The sequence below is a fragment of the Serinus canaria genome, chromosome 9, assembly GCF_022539315.1.
Source record: "Serinus canaria isolate serCan28SL12 chromosome 9, serCan2020, whole genome shotgun sequence".
In the NCBI taxonomy this organism is placed as follows: Eukaryota; Metazoa; Chordata; class Aves; order Passeriformes; family Fringillidae; genus Serinus; species Serinus canaria.
In genome coordinates this window covers 19252276-19268450 of record NC_066323.1, presented here as the reverse complement: position 1 = coordinate 19268450, position 16175 = coordinate 19252276, and the positions used below count along the sequence as shown (strand labels likewise).

General features: G+C 47.8%; 1 protein-coding gene across 1 annotated transcript in view; it reads right to left on the bottom strand.

Annotated features, from left to right (window-relative positions):
• VPS8 (VPS8 subunit of CORVET complex) overlaps positions 1-16175 on the bottom strand; it is a 66119-nt gene that overhangs the window by 6567 nt on the left and 43377 nt on the right. The window contains exons 36-43 of the mRNA XM_030227035.2: positions 15483-15572; positions 15015-15057; positions 14169-14272; positions 13047-13125; positions 11703-11785; positions 5748-5828; positions 4259-4428; positions 3577-3745 (exon numbers count right to left, since the gene is read on the bottom strand). Of these exons, the coding sequence (XP_030082895.1) occupies positions 3577-3745; positions 4259-4428; positions 5748-5828; positions 11703-11785; positions 13047-13125; positions 14169-14272; positions 15015-15057; positions 15483-15572 (819 nt within the window). The remainder of the gene's footprint in view (positions 1-3576; positions 3746-4258; positions 4429-5747; positions 5829-11702; positions 11786-13046; positions 13126-14168; positions 14273-15014; positions 15058-15482; positions 15573-16175) is intronic.

Genomic DNA, 16175 nt, shown 5'->3' with positions numbered 1-16175 from the left:
TTAACTTGTCTCCAGCAATACAAGTTAATAACTGTTACCCTGAAAACAGTAACACCAGCTCTGTGTCCTGAGGATGGAGGTCATGTAACATCTGTCAAGCTCCAAAGTAAATTTTGGTGAAAAAACCCAACCTAAACCTTCACTATTGCCCAAGAGAAAGCACGTGGGGCAGAGGGACCTTTAGGGTCATGTGAGGGATGTGGCACCAGCCCCTCACACATTCAGAGGCTCCAGAAGTCTGTCATAGGGAGGGACATGGGAAAACTGCAGGACAGAGCCCAAAGGTAGAGCCTGACAAACTGGATTAACTATGGATCAAGTCCATTGTCCATCCTGGCGTGACTTGACAGGATTAAACTCCTGAATAAAACATATCTGCCATCTGGATAGCTCCAACAGCAGCACGCTCAGAACTGCTCAGCCACAGAATAACCAGAGCATGGCAGCTCAGGGGTTCGTGGCAGGGCTTAGGGCCCAGGAGCCAAGACTCTTCCTCTCCCTGATCCCCAGTGCATAAGCTGGCAGAATAAAGGGAGAACATTTGCTCACTGAAATGAGGCAAATGAGTTTTGGGAATCAATGGCTGAGACATCCAGAGCCTTTCCTGCAGGTATTCAGGCAGTGGCCCAGCCGCTGAGCCCTCATCCCCCACACACACCACAACAAACACACAGCTCTGCAAGTGGATTAGGGACCCACCATGAAAACAAGCTCCCATTTCTTTTAACTCTCATTTAGGGGATGCTCCAAGGTAGGGAGGGCAGGACAGATATCATCCAGCCCCAGAGATTACCCTTGGGAAAGCAGTGAGGCTCAGGGGTAACAGAAAGCACAAACTTTTGGTAGTAGAACCAGAGGAAAAGAAAATCCCCTGTGCCTTTCTTTCTGCTCCCCTTGGCTGGGGCAGAGCATGCCAAGCCCTCTTCCTAGCCAGGTTCCACTTAAATCCACACTGTCACTGATCCCATAATGGGTCAGTGCTGGCTTGTGGCACCTCTCCACCTCCCCAGTTTCAGGGACTGGCCCCAGCATCACACACAGGGCACAGGGCCAGAGAAAGCCCTGTCTGTTGGGCTGTCGTTTCACATACACATCTCAGCCACACTGCACGATTCAAACTGACAGCCTTGGCCTGGGCAGGGCAGAATTAGTGCTGTGAAATGCACTCCAGATGCTCAGTGGCATTTCTCAGTATGACTCTACTCCTAATTCAAGGCTTCCTAAGAAAATAAATACCTCAGCTGAAGATCACCAGATTAGATTTTGCCAAGAAAGGAACTAAGCTTGCAGGGTCTTCAAAGGGGCTACAGGGAAACACCCTCGCCACAGATCTCTGTGCAGAAAGGCCTGGAAGCCCCAGATCTGACTCTCAGGAGGGCAGGGCTGGAAACACAATGCTGTTAGCAGGACCTCACTCAGGATTTCCTGCTCACAAACACCAGCTGTGGAGCCAGAGCAGTTGTCCAGCCCAGAGCTCTGGGTCTGACTGGGGCCAGCAGAGTCAAGAGAGGACACAGAGAAGCCCCATGCCCCCCAGTTTGCATTCCCAGCATTGCCCCAGCACAGGAAGTCTACTCTGTAACTCAGCCCAGGCCAGGTCAGAGGAATCCTTACCTCCCAGGGTTAATTAATGCTGCTGAGCAGTGATTGTTCAGAAAACAGATTTCCTGCAGGAGCTGGAGATTCTCCACTCCATTGCCAAGCCCAAATACACTCAGCTTTTTTAAGATGTGACTGCATAACAGTCTGATCACATGTGAGTATAACAGTTAAATATTGTAATTTGGATATGTGAGGAACAGCCCAGACTTGGAGAGGATCTGGGACACAGGGAAGAGGAGCTGGGGGTCTGAGCAGTGCTGGGGCTCTGCTGAGCTCTGCTGGGCCAGGCTGTGTGTGTGCAGGAAGCCACGACTTCCCTGCCAAGAGCATGTGATAGCAGCAGGGAAGCAGCAGCAGCAGGGCACCATCCTGCACTGGGATGGCCTGGGATGGACACTCTCCAGCTAGCACTACATGATCCATGCTGTAAGTCCTCTTCCCCATCCAGTCTCTCCCCATCTCCCTTCAGGCCCTGAGTCCCAGCCAGCCCTTCACTTTCATCAGTTAACTAAAAGGAAGCATCTTCTCCTTACCCCAATCACTGCCGTGGCATGTGGAGCATTTCCCCTTCTTTCTCTACAGGGTAAGTCAGACTGATGTCAAAGGGGAGCCACAGGGGCTCCCTGACTGATTGCCCTAGAGAAAACCAGGGATAACCCAATTATAAAGCACAGGAATCAAGTGTCAGGCACTCGAATGCCGAATGCAGTTTTAGTAGGTAATTCTGCCTTCAGAATTACCTACTAAAACTTTTTAAACTACACCCCAGCCTGTCACCCCCATTTATGCTCACTCCTTTGGGGCAGGAGTGCAGAGGGTGAGATGTGGGGCTGCTGAACTTTCCCAGCCTTAGATGCAGTGCCCACATCCCACTGTGGCAGGACAGGAAAGGACACACACACTGCTCAGCCTGGTTGGACCACACTCCATTTCCAAGCTCCTGGAAAAGCTTTGCTGCTGTCACCAAACCAAAGACTAACACAGCCTGACTGCTGAGACTGCCTGGTGCTCCACACAGGCCTGCAAGATTCCCTTTCCCCATGTCTCCCCCAAGCAGGAAGGTTCTCCTGTGAGTGCAGCAGCTGACAGCAGCTGACTCAGGCCCTTAGCCAGCTTTTGATCAGGATGAGTTTGGCAGGAATTGAAATCATCTGCTCCAACAAAACCAAAGTACTACTATAAAAACATACTCCAAGACTGAATTATTTTGGTTCCAGGACATGTGCACATCCATACAGTGACATGCACAAAGTACCCCGAGGCACTTGGGAACAAATCCTCACCCAGGGGCCACTGGAAGGTGGAGCAGCAGAGCTCAGCTGCCCACATGCAACATCCCTTAAGAGAACCCAACAAACCACCTGCCATGGGGGCTTACCATCCACAGCACCAGCCCAAGAAAAAGACATCTCTGTGCATATTTGAGGCTGTACTTCCATTTGAATTAGGGATGATGAAACTTTCAGTGCACAAATACAGACAATAAATACAAATTAATTCTCTGTTCTCTCATCCAAATCCAGCTGCATCAATCTTGGTTACACTCAAGCTTCTTAAAATACAGTGCAAGCACTTAGTGAGTCAGATCAATCCCAGACCTTTTATCCAGAGCCAGATTATCTGCTAGGAAGGTGGAACACAGGCCCCACAATCCAGCAACAATGAATGTGCCAGCTTTAAATCTAAGATTTATATAAAACACACCTAAAAATAATTTGACAGGTATTGTCCACACAACCAGCTGCAAGCATCCAGCTGCCCCTCACTCCAGCTTCTAGACCTTCCGGATGAACAAATCTCCTTGACTTCTAGAGTTGTACCCCTACCAAAATAAACTGGCATTTAGGAAAGTGACCAGTTAGCTGCTGAGAGTGTTTGACAGGTACTGATCAGAGTCTTGCTTGGAAGCACAGACAGAGAGAACAAAGTGATGATGGAAGTTTACCTGACAAGAAACCACCTCACAAAACTTACCTGTGCCAGGGAGGCTGCAGTCCCTTTCTTCAGCTCTGAGAAGTTCTCACTTAGCTTCCCTCCTTTGTTGCTGGAGTTGCATTTGTAGCACATCCACCTCATGAGGCCCTTGGTGACCACCCCACACTCCTTACTCAGCAGGCACAGCGAGTGGTACAAGTGGCCACAGCTGGGAAGAGAGCAAGTCAGTGCTGGGCAGCAGGGCAAAGGCTGTATCTGGGAATCAGCAGTGCTTCCTCACCCTCCTGCTGATTTCCAGACTCACAGAGTCAACACTGGATGCCCATTTGCTGATACAGCTACAGACTGTAACACCAAGGTACCAATGATTTCACCTTATTTTACAGACACCTGGGCACAGACAGCACACGGGAGATGCCAGGGCTGTGGCAGGTCCCAGATGTACAAATACACAAACGAGCCCAGGATGCTGCACTGCCCAAAGCACACTGCTGGGAGAGGGCACAGAAAACTGACAGCCAGCTCCTGGGCCTGGCAGAGCTGGCTGCATGCAAAGCAGCCTCTGATGGGTGTGATTAACCAGCCTCTCCAGTGCAAGGCAGCAGGGAGGTGTGCTCCCAGGAATACAGATCATTACTCAGGCAAACCAACCAGGAGAATTTGATTCCCCTTTTAAAACTATTAACACAATCACAGCTGCAACCCCACCCCTTAACTTTACCTGAAAACAATGATTTCATCAGCAGTTTCTTGCCTCCTTTTGTACTGCTGGAGACAGATGCAGCAGTAATCCTGCTTTGGAGTAAGGCCTCTGGTGACAGAGGCTCTCAGGTTACACAGGGACCAGTGGAGATCGTGGTTTAAAAGGCTCGTGGTTGTCTCTAGCAGGGTCTGTGTGGAAGACAGCACAGAGAGCAGGTCAGTCTGTCACCTCCAGACTGCAGAAACTCCCTGCCAGCCAGTTCTTCAGAACAAGCTGCTTAGCAGCTCACTAAGAGCAGAAACAGCCCAATAAAATCATTTCTCCTATGCTTTCTATCCCCTGACCTCAAAACACTTATCCTTTCATCACACGTTAATGGAGCAATTCCTCTGCACTCTCAAATAGACAAGTCCTGTATTGACTTTTGCCCAAGAGCATTCACAGAGGCATGGCAGGCTCATTTTGTCATCTTCCACATCAAACCTCCTTTTTTTTTTCCCTTCTACCTAGCAAGCTACTGCTTATATCCCCATTTTAGGAGAAATGTGCTAATAAAAATCAAAGCTCAAATGCACTATGGCAATTAAAGTCTTTAAAAAAACCCTGAACTGCTCATCTGCTTGTCCTTCCCAATGGATGCTCATTTTCAAAGAGCCCGAAGAACCATCTAGAGTTTCCAGCAGCAAGCTTCTCTCAGGCACAGGGGCTCTGCTCCCTGATTCATCCCTGCTCCACAGCAGCAGCTGCAAAAGCAGCACCACAGGATCCCAGCTGGGCACACAGCCTGTCCCAGAGCTGCCGGGCAGGGGACAGGGGCAGGAGCTGCCCAGGCCTTCTGCAAGAACCCAAACCCAGATACAGGCTCCTGGTGTTCAGCCTGCACAGCAAAGCAATTTCCCACTGTGTTTCTGCACTGGCTGCTGGTGCCCTGAGCAGAGCTGGGATGGTTCTGCCACGTGAGGGGGGAGAGGGGCTTGGAGGAACACTGCGCATCCTGTTTAGGGGGAAAGCAGTTTCAGAAAACTGCTCAAGTGTGGAGACTGCCTGGGATTTGGGACTGGACTGAGAAAAGCAGGACTGAGATGAAGAGGAAATCTCACCAGGACACAAAGGAAGTGCAGCATTATCACTTGGAAGTGTAAAAAGAGCCTAATTAAAAAAACCTGTTATTTAAAACTGCATAGAAAGACAAACAGATCAGCTTTGTGCCTTTGAATCCCTAACTGCAGGATGAGCTGGAGAAAAAGCAGATGTTTATCCTTCTGGTACATTTAACACAGAACTGAGCTGCAGAGGTGTTCACCATGTACCTGTCAGTCCCTTCACTTGCAATCTGTGAGCAAACCAAAATCCTTCCCCATCCCCCAATCACACAGAAATCACTCACATGCCCATTGACTTTGCCCTGCAGACAGAAATGACAAATAAGAGAGAGAGAGCAGTAGGCCAGGCAGCCTAAATGATGCTGCATGCAGTGGTGGAGAGAACAAAAACACAGGCAACTTACTTGTTCATAGTTAAAAGTGTCCAGCATTCCCAGGACAAGCCCTTGAATTTCTCCAAGTTTCCCTTTTCCATAAACTGGATCCTGTATGAAGAAATGCAAAGCTGCAGTTGAATCATAGGATATGACCATTCTGATTCTTCTTAGGTCTTTTTGTCCTCTGGATTGGAACTGCAAATGGAAGCTATGACTGCAGAGTTAAATATACTGCACATACACAGGGACAGCAGAATGATCCCACACACTGATGGGAAAAATCAGTAATTATCAAAACTCAGTAAATAACATCATTGTAAATTAGTGTGCTTGGGTTAAAACTGGAAACTCCATTCAGGAGCTGCAGGAGCTGACAGCAGAGTACATTTGGGGAATACTGAAGGGAACAGCATGGCCAGCCAGCTCCCAGCCCTGCCATGCCCCCTGCTCTTGCCCAGCCAGGAGTGCCCCATGCCCAGACTCACCCCAGACCCCTGATCTGCAGACTTGAAGAGCACACCCCAGTCACTGCTGAGCCCACGGCCCAGCTGGCAGGGGAGCAGGGGAACAGGGCCCTGGGGCTCTCCTGGTGCTGCAGGGCTGATTTTCACAAGCCCTGAGCAGCTTCATTGCCATGTCCCAGCAGCACAAGCACAGGGCTGTGGTACAGGTCATCAGCCAGTGCATCTCCCCCTTCCTCCAGCCCAAACAGCCCTGCCCACCCAGCCTGGCACCCCCTGAAGCATCACTTTGTGCAGGAAGCTGAGAGAAGCTGTCTGCTGGAAGGGGCAGGACACTGGCAAAAACAGAACAGCAAGATGTGAAAAGAAAACTAACCCAGAAAGTAGAAAAATGGTGGGGATACAATAGAAACAGGAACAGCAGTGGGATAATCTCTGGATAAGATGAATGAGAGAAGGAGTAGGAGCAAGGCTGATTCCATGCTGGGACTGGGCAGGAAGAATTGGGAGTGACAAAGCCAGGTGACAAAGACAACTAAAACAGCATGGAAGCTACACTGCAAGACAGAACAGCAAGCAAGTCAAGGAACTCTTGAACAACAGCCCTCATGAGCAGTGTGACAGGCAGAAACACCAATGTTCAAACCTAAATAAAAGCAGCCTCAGTAACAGCACTGGGTTCAAACCAGCTGTGGATTTGGAGCATGTGGAGGAAGCAGAAAGAGCTGGATGTGCTGCACAGGCTCATTTTCTGCTGGATGAACAGCACAGCACAGGAAGTGCATTGCACTGAGTGCATTGCACTGCAGGGATCAGGGAGACAGTGGGATTTCCAGAGAGCAGGAATGTGACCCAGAGCACAGAGCAGTCAGGCAGCCAGCCAGCAACTCCTCTTCTAAAGCCCTCTAGTACATGGCCAACAGGTCACTCACAAACTGTCCCAATCCCACAATTTCCATACAACACCTCAAACTTCCTAAGCTACAAGTGGAGATTTTCAAAGCCATTGGCTTCTTGTCTGGACACAGAGCAGAAAAAGAGATGTGAGGAAGAGGGAAGATAAAGACCCACCTGCAGCTTTGCAGAGGGAGAACACAAGTCTGAGGGCTTTCAGTTGCTGTCTTTTCCTCAAGTGATGCTTGATGATCTTTAAAAATATAAGTAGCTGGAAAGAAAAATGGATTTTCTTCTTTCCAGAGGAGGACCATGGTCTGGCCAAGCCTCACCCTGAGCCTGGCAGCCCAGTGCCAGCAGTGAGTCCACGGCTACTCCCTGCTGGAGCCATCCAATGGGATGGGCTGGAGCTGCCTGCCTGCCCCCAGCATCACACCCACAGCTCCCAGACCACTTCTCCAGACAGTTCTAATGCTGCTAAATTGCAGCTTCACACCCCACAGAACTTCCAGCCAGAAAAGCCTCATGGGATCAATTAGTTTTATGGAGGAATATCTTTCATTAATTCCACCTTATAAAACTGGACTTAGGTTGGAATTCAGGCATACTCCAGACGCAGATGTGCCATCCCATGCAGTGGAACAGGCACTGCACCAACCAGGAACAGATCCCAGCAGCCTGCATGGCATCAGCACAAGGAGCCAGAGCCAAACTGGCTGCCCTGGGCTGCCACCACCAAACGGACGGGAAGAGCTGTCAGGGCTCCACACACAGCCCAGAGGTGCTCATGCAGCCCTTTCAGCCACCTCTGTCTCTTCCATTTCCTATTTTCCTGGGTCCAGGAAATAGCACTTGCTTTGCTACCAGTGCTAATAAATGCTCTCTGCAAACCAGCTTCTCCCCTCTGCAAGGGCCCAGAGCAACCACTCCACACACAGCTAATCCCAGCGCTGATCTCCCAAACTAGGAAGAAAAAACAGCCAAAGCCCTAAGCAGGAGTAGAAAAAAATATAACAAGAAACTTTCTGAATCTTTCTGCTTCCACTCTGGAACAGTTTTTAGACAATCATTCTTTACCCCTCTTTGAGGTCCCTACTGGCAACTTTTACATTTCTGGCTTCTCCAGTTCTCCATTTTGTAGGAGACATCAGCTGCATCTGCTTACAAAACATTCATGAAGGATTACAGCTTTGTAAGGGAATTAACACTCAACCTCTCAGCCCTCTTCAGAGAGCACTCACATCCTTAATAACATGGAATTTTTCTTAATGCTCAAGAGGATTCCTCTGGTATCTCTCCTAATGCGGTTGGTTCAGACTTCCCAGTTAATAAGTCGCTCCCCAACATAATAAAGGATGAGCAGGAGCAAATCTATCAGTTGTTATTTCACATGACTTCAGTTAGATAACACTGAGCCCAGGTGCTGGGACAGGCAGGTGCCACAAGCCTGTGTCCTCTCTGGGAAGCTGCAGGTCTGGCCTCAGCCCCTGCAAGGTGCCCTTTGGCCAAACACTTTGGTTGCAAAATTAACATTTGCATAAGGTATAATCTGTAAGCAGTTAAGCCCAGAAGAGGAAGAAAAACAGCCTGCTAAAATTGGAATACTCTAATTCCTTTTCAGAGAAGGCAAGATAATCTACCTCAGTTTACTGATGTGATCCACCTTCCCACAAAACCCCCAGTGAATTCCTGGGCAGCTGTGCCACCTCCCAGCCTGCAGCTCCAGCATATACACGCCCTATCACAAACCTTGAGCTCTGCTGAAACAGCATTTGAGGGCCCTGTCAGACAAGCACCACTTGTAACTCTGCATGTCACCAAAATATTTGGAGGGCTTGGGAAAGGCTGTGTGCACTCCAGGGCCCAGAAAAGCTGGTTTCAGTATTTCCTTGTGGTCACAGTTAAGGTGACACATCAGTAACACATCTACATGCCTTGCACAGAGCTCAGAGCCAAGGCAGAGGGTTTGGCACCAGGGTTTAGAATTTTGCATGGCTTCAAAGAGCAACTACACAGCTCTGCAAAAGGAACACCCAGCTAACAACACAGGGATCTTCCTGTCTGGGAAAGCACCATGTTGTGATTCCTCCCTGCAGGGCACTTAAATGGCATTCCCAGATAACCCAAGGAAGCAAATGACTGGAAAGCAAAAACTCCAGTGCTCTCTGCTGCCTGGCTCCAAGGGAGTTTTCTTCCTGATCCCCAGCAGGGCCAGAGTTCAGAATGCCTGAACATTTGAGCTGGGCACTCATGACAAGGCCACAGAGTAAGACCTGCTCATCACCATCCTGACACCAGCTTCCCAGCTGGACTCAAAGCAATGTTCTCCCCAGGGCCAAGCTGTGCATCCAAATAAACTTCACAGAAACCTCCCACAGGCACCCTCGAGCAAGAGTTTAACAAAACACAGCCACAAACCCATAGGCAATAGTGAGCTGGAGCAGGGCAGTGCCAGGAACCCAGGAAAAAGGGCTGGTGGTAAGGCAGAGTGAATGGAAATGTGGGGGATAAGGACAAGAGCACAGGGTTCAATGAAGGGTTTGTCTTGTAACAAAGGACATTGCCCCCAGAGGAGGTGCCAAGCACTGAAGGCAGCACTGGTGAGACTCAGCACAGGCAAGTTCTCAGAAGAGCCATCTCCTAATGAGGAGGATAAGAAGTTGGGAGAGGCTTAAATGAGCTTCAGAGGTGAAAATCTTCCTAGGTAAAACCAGCCAGCAATTTCTGAAGGACACAGCTGAGCTGTTGGAATCTGTGAGAGGATGCCCAGGAAGCAACAAGGGGCTCACACTCTCTCTGCTGCCCACAAATAATCCAGGTCACATCACTCCACACACCTCAGGGGTTTGCAAAGGCATGGGTGTGAGTAAAGTCTATAGAAGAGTAAGTGTTAAAGAGGCAAAGCCAACTTAGAGATCCTTTATATCAACACCATCTCCCCTTCCCTAGGATCTTTTCTTGATCTTGATGATGTTATTTTTCCTACACCTGTTTTTCAGCTACAAGGTACCAACTACTGCCCCATTTTATGAACTTCTGATACTAATGCTCTTTACCTGGAATTCAGTCCTTTTCTCTGCATCTTAAGAAGTCATCATTTTTTGCTCTAGTTGTTCAAAAAACCTTCCTTTCCAAATCTCTCTTTAGTCAGACTGAATTTGTCAGGCTGTTCAGGGAGGTGGAATGAGCAGGAGCAGTTCCCCCTTGCCTCCAAACCCAGTGACCAGAGCTGCACATGCTGCTCTCAGTGATGCCTGACCCATTTCTGTCCTCAGTAAATCACCTCACCTGGTAAAGCATCCCCTCAGCCTCCCCAGCAGAGCCACCACACCAATCACTTCCCTCTACAACAGACAAAACATTTCCCTCCCCTGCTGCCTCCAGGACATAAGTGCCAGCCCCTGGAAGGGATTTTCTATTGCTGCTAGGAGAATCCATCAGAACAGAAATAGAATGAAATATGTGAAGATTGCCATCAACAAGACTCTCCCTTCATCCCAAAGGAGAACAGGATCTTCCTCCACACTGTCACACCTCCCAGCTGTGTTATCAGTGTGGTCACTGCTTTGACTCCCACCCTATCCTGGCACAAGCAGGGAAGCCTCCCCTCCCTGGCAGCCTCCCATTCACTCACAGCTTCTCCAGCCTTTCCTGCCTACATTAAACATCAAACAAGGCCCAACAGGAAATTATACCAAAACCTCAGCTAAAAGTAGACTAAATAAGTTATAGAAGAGCCATGAGGTTTCCTTAACACTTCCTCTGATAAAATCACATTTCATTTGAACACACTTTTTATCCACTCTCTTGTAACATGCTTTTCTATCTGAGGAGTTGGTTCAAAATCCAAGACTGTGTGTAACATTAAGATCAAACCAAGAGGTTGCTAGAGGGTGTGTGTGCACCCTGTGAAGCTGTAAGGCCTTTTCCTCTCTCACCTGGAACAGAAACCCTGAACAGTGTTTCAACACTGTCTCAACCCTTCAATCATTCCACTCCACAACACAGACAATCCTTCTAATTCCTTTTCTGCATTTCTCAAGGTTTGTTATTAAATCCCAACATCAGCTTTCATCTGTTTTGCAAATTAACATTTTGAAGTCGCCTGTGATCATTCAACCCAAGGTTCTGTTTAAAATCAGCTCTTCTGCAAATTTGCTACTCACTAACTGCATCTCTAAAATAATATTGCACCACCAATAATATTTTGGGCCCAATCATGATCTTTCTGCAAAGCCTACACACTTTTCTGTAGTGTCTTCACAACTGTCCATCCCAGAGCTTTCACTGAAAGGTTTTCAACAAATTTAGTGCCAAGTTTTGGGAAATACATTGTGGCTTTGCCCTTGAACCTGCCAAGTTTCAGTTCCAAGTAACTGCAACCTTTGAGGTACTATTTTATTTGGTTTGCAGGAATTACCTCAATTACCTTCTCACAGGTCTGTGTGTTCCCACATGTCTCCCCAGGTAACTCTATCAGCTTTTACACCTTGTGTTTCACCAACAGAACTTTTAGTGAAACGCTGAACAGACAAGAGCTGATCTCATCTCCAACAACCTGGGAACACCTTTTCCCAGTAACCTAGGGGCACAGCTTGGTGAAAGCTCCTTCCCTTCAGGAACTTACCTGGAGAATCCTCTGCAGAATTGAGGGCAGAGCGATAAATGCAGCCATGTTGTTCAGCACTTGCATTGTCAAACTCTTCAAAGCTGGAAGGTCAAACATAACAGCCACAGCAGTTCATTAGGATTCCAGGAGTAAAGAGAGATCAGTCTTACAGATAGAGTTTTATTTCAGGTCATGGTTTCTAGTTTGAAAATACCTTTTTTTTTTTTTCTCCTGCACGTACTGCACTAAGCACACAGCAGCTTTTTGCAGTATAAAGGGTGTTTACAAGGTTTTGATCCCACAATATCTCTGCATTCCCTTCCACACTCCCTGCAGTAAACACCCACATTTTCACTTGGTAACACCACTATTCACTTTTCCTATTGCTACCAAATTTCAGTTTGGATCCTTGTCTGTGTTATGGCCCACAGAGTCTAAAACTTCCCAGCATTGATCTTTGCATGAAACTTGTTGCTGGATTCTCAGCATGAGTCTGGGATGGAGCAAAAGACATTATTCAGAGAACCCCAGAGTAGTTTGGGTTGGAATGGACCTTAAACCTCACTCAGTCCCATCCCCTGCCATGGGCAGGGACACATTCCACTACTTCAGGCTCCTCCAAGCCCCATCCAACCTGGCCTTGGACACTTCCAGGGATGGGGCAGCCACAGCTTCTCTGGGCACCCTGTGCCAGGTCCTCACCTCCCTCATAGGGAACAATTTCTTCCCAAAATCCCATCTAAACCAACTCCCTCAGCCTTTCCTCCCAGCAGAGCTTTTTCATCCCTATGGTCACCTTGGTGCCTCCTCTGGGCTCACTCCAGCAGCTCCACATCCTTCCCTGCTGGGGAGTGCCAAGACCAAAGCATCTAAGCCCCTTTTTAGCTCCTCTTATCTCTCCCACAAAAGAAGGCTGCTGTTCAAGGTGTGCTGCTGACTCAGAAGTGGAGTAGAGAATTTGGCTGGTGAACTCAAGTCCCACTGATTTTATACATGGCAGACAGGTGCAGGCAGAGGTGCACAAAAGGGCTGGGCATGCACAAGGACAGTGCATTACCTCAGGAGCTCCTCGAGTGCTGACTGCAACCTACAGGGCCTTTGTACACATTGAGCACCTTGGCTCCTTCAGGGAGCACCCTCAATGCAACCAATTCATTAGCACAGCCTGTGGTAGGCTGCTTCTTCCACACAGGACAAAATAAATTTAAAAACCTGATCCACCTGACAGCTGCAGGCTACCAAACACCCAACCCAAACTCCTGTCAGTCAGGGAGCAGAATATTTAGGAATAGTGTAAGAAAACAATTTCTATTCATCCATCATATAGCTTTTACTTGGGGTCACAAATGCCAAAGTACTCACATTCAGAGTGTGGACACAGTGATGAACCAGAGGATTTCTGTGGGGACATCATGGCCTCGAGCAGGGGAAACCAGAGGGCCTGGAATTGTGGAATGTAAGCAGAGAACCAGTAAGAACAGGGCAGTGTTGAAAACAAGCTGTGAGCAATGTCAGAGGCCACTGGCCAAAACTCACTTCCACATTCTGAGAACAGAAGTGCATTTCTGATGCCTGCTGTGGGACAGAGTTGAAACGTGGTAAAGTACCCTCAGAGCAAAGCACTTCACTGCAATGGTGACAACGGTCTGTGGTTGCTTTATTCAATCCACAACTACTTTCCCATGTGACAGGCAAACTCTCCAGGGCAGAGACAGCTCACAGAGTGGGTAGCACAGCAAATGGATCCCAAATGGAAAGAGACATCTAAATTCTCTTCCTATCTGTTGTAGAATGACACAATTGCAGGGAAGAAATTGAGAAGGCCACCTCTCACACTGGGCAGTGCTTGTGAAGAAATCAAGAGTTCTTGACTTTCAGGCATGCCACCTCCTCAGGAATGGGAACAACATTCTCTGTTCTGAGTTCAGAAATTACATAAATTATGCAGAATCTTAGGACTAAAGATGCCTTTGTGTCACTGACATAGGCAAAATGGAAACACAGCCTCAGTCTGAGGGGACAGGCAAAGCCAGCTCCCTCTGCAAGAGCTCAAGGCAGCCGCATTGCCTCCCCCCTTAGAGCAGACACTCAGTTCAGGGGCTGTTCAGCTCTGCAGCCACAGGGACAGCAGCAGCAGCTTTGTGCCACCAGGAAGCTGGCTCAGAGCTCACAGTGCCTCTGCAGTGTCTGACAGACATTTGTGCCCAGCTTCCATCTGGAGCTGCAAAGGGGGAAAGGCCATGGGTCTCATCCCCTCCTCCCTCTGACCCAAACTTTGCTTTGTGCTTCACCCTCACGAGCGAGGATTTCACTTTTATGGCTCCAAACGCTGAAGCTCCAGGGAGACCACAAGGAGAGGCACACAGTGACTGCCTGGACATGTCAGTACCCAGTGGATGTGGAGAGCAAGAGCCATTTGAGGCAAAGCCTCAGGAGACCCAGAGGCCTTGGTTGATTCTGGTGACACATTTTTGACTACCTTACCTCCCGCTGCTGCTGGTCTAAACTGTGTGAATTCCTCTGGCAAAGAGCAATTGTTTTCATTAAAGTATCTTCAATATTTTCTAGCAAGGAGGGTTCAGCTGAACCTAAGTGTCAGGGGGGGAAAAAGCAAATTACCATCATAAGAACTGTTAGACAAGTTAACTCCCATTAGATAAGTTAACTGTCAATCCTTCTACAAAATAAAATCATGCTGTTCATCTCAAATCTGCTCAGTACTGTCAGCAACTACATTATAAAGACAAGTTCTGATTTTTGGCACTTTTCCTGAATAGCACAGTAAATTGGGCACGTAGAACATTTCATTTAATCAAATAAGGAAGACCTTAGCTGTGGTTTAGGATACAATTAAGTAACAACTATGGACACTGCATTTAATTAGGTGCCCATGAGTCCCTGGGCTAGTGAACAGCACATCTGTGCATACACTCATTTTCTGTGGGCAGAACATTCTTATTTATATATCTGAGAAATTTGCTTTCAAAAAAGCTATCCCAGCTGTCTCCCATCATGCCAGCTCAATCTCAGTAATGAGTATGAATGGATTCTGACATGGGAAATGTGTTTGGTAAGCCAGTGAGAGGACCAGCCCCAATGGGAAAAGCTGACACCACACACACACACAAACCATCCCTCACAGTGTTTGAGGTCTCTACCAAGATAAGAACACCAGAGTGAGAGAGTGTCATCCAAATAGCTGAACAGTGTCACTACAAAGCCTAGAAGCCTGAAACAATCTCATTATACCAGGTGTCAAACACAAGCACTTGACATTTTTGTGTTTATCTGTGTGTTTTTAATAGAAAATGGAATTTAACTCAGTCTTACTTTCATCATCTTGAGTAAGCACCAGCAACTTGCTCTGCAATCGCTGAAACAAATGAGAGGACACAGAACAGTCAACTTGGGAGTTTAATCCCAAGAATCCTGATAGAAATGTTTCTCAAAGGTGTGGTTACACAGGCTTGCCCCCATTTTCCTCCCCAGCACAATTAACATGGCATAAACATCTTTACAAAGTATGGAAAAGAAAGCAGGAGCTAAAAGATGATTTTTGGCTATGAAAAACAAATTTCAGCATCTAGTATCTTCTAAATGTTTGAAGATTTGTCAGAAAAATCTTTGTCTGAGTATGCAGACACCTTCAATTTATTGGTATTTAACAGGGGGCAAATACTTCCATGGATTCTAGTGGGAAACAAATTGAGGAACAAGGACAACATCCAAAACTGAGCACAGGCCACCACGCCGATAGCATGGCAACAATGCCACATTCAGGATTTGGGAGTACTGTACCTCAAGCATAACCAAAAAGGCACCATGGATATCTCCCTTCTTCTCTAGTAAATACGAGGAAGCCTCATGGAGCTGATGTTTTTGGGTTATCTGAGTTGAAAGGAAAAAAAAAGGTAAACGTCTGTCTGAAGAAAGCTGCCAGTGTTTGTTCATCCACAAAACAATGCCAAGCAGATGGCCAGGGCTGGGAGTGCCTGTGCTCACAGGCACTTTACCCAGGCTGTGCAGCTCTCCTGCATCTCCTTTTATTTCTCAGCTTGCACTATTGCCACCACCAGCACTCAAAAATTACTGGTACAATGTCCATACAGAGAAGGAACAGTTGCTCTCCCAGCACAAGGCAGATTTTGGCAGCACTGCTTTCCAAAAACCCCAGGCTTGTGATTTCATATACCCCCAACATGATTAATTAGCAGCAACACAGCCACCCTCTACTCTGCAGTTTCTCAGCAGCCTCAGAGCACTAAGAGCCCTTTCTTATTAGCCCTGAGACCCAACTCAGTGCTGGTCTATTACATATATCCACCTGTGCTGCAGCAGAGCAGTTTAGCAGCTCAGAGGGACAGAAAGTGCTAGAAACAGATTGGAAGAGCACCCAGGAACTAATCCAAGCCTAAAGTAAAGTATCTTTACAGCAGTTTAAAGGGGTAGGAGCTGATTTGAATGCATCCCATGGCCCAGGTCATCACACAT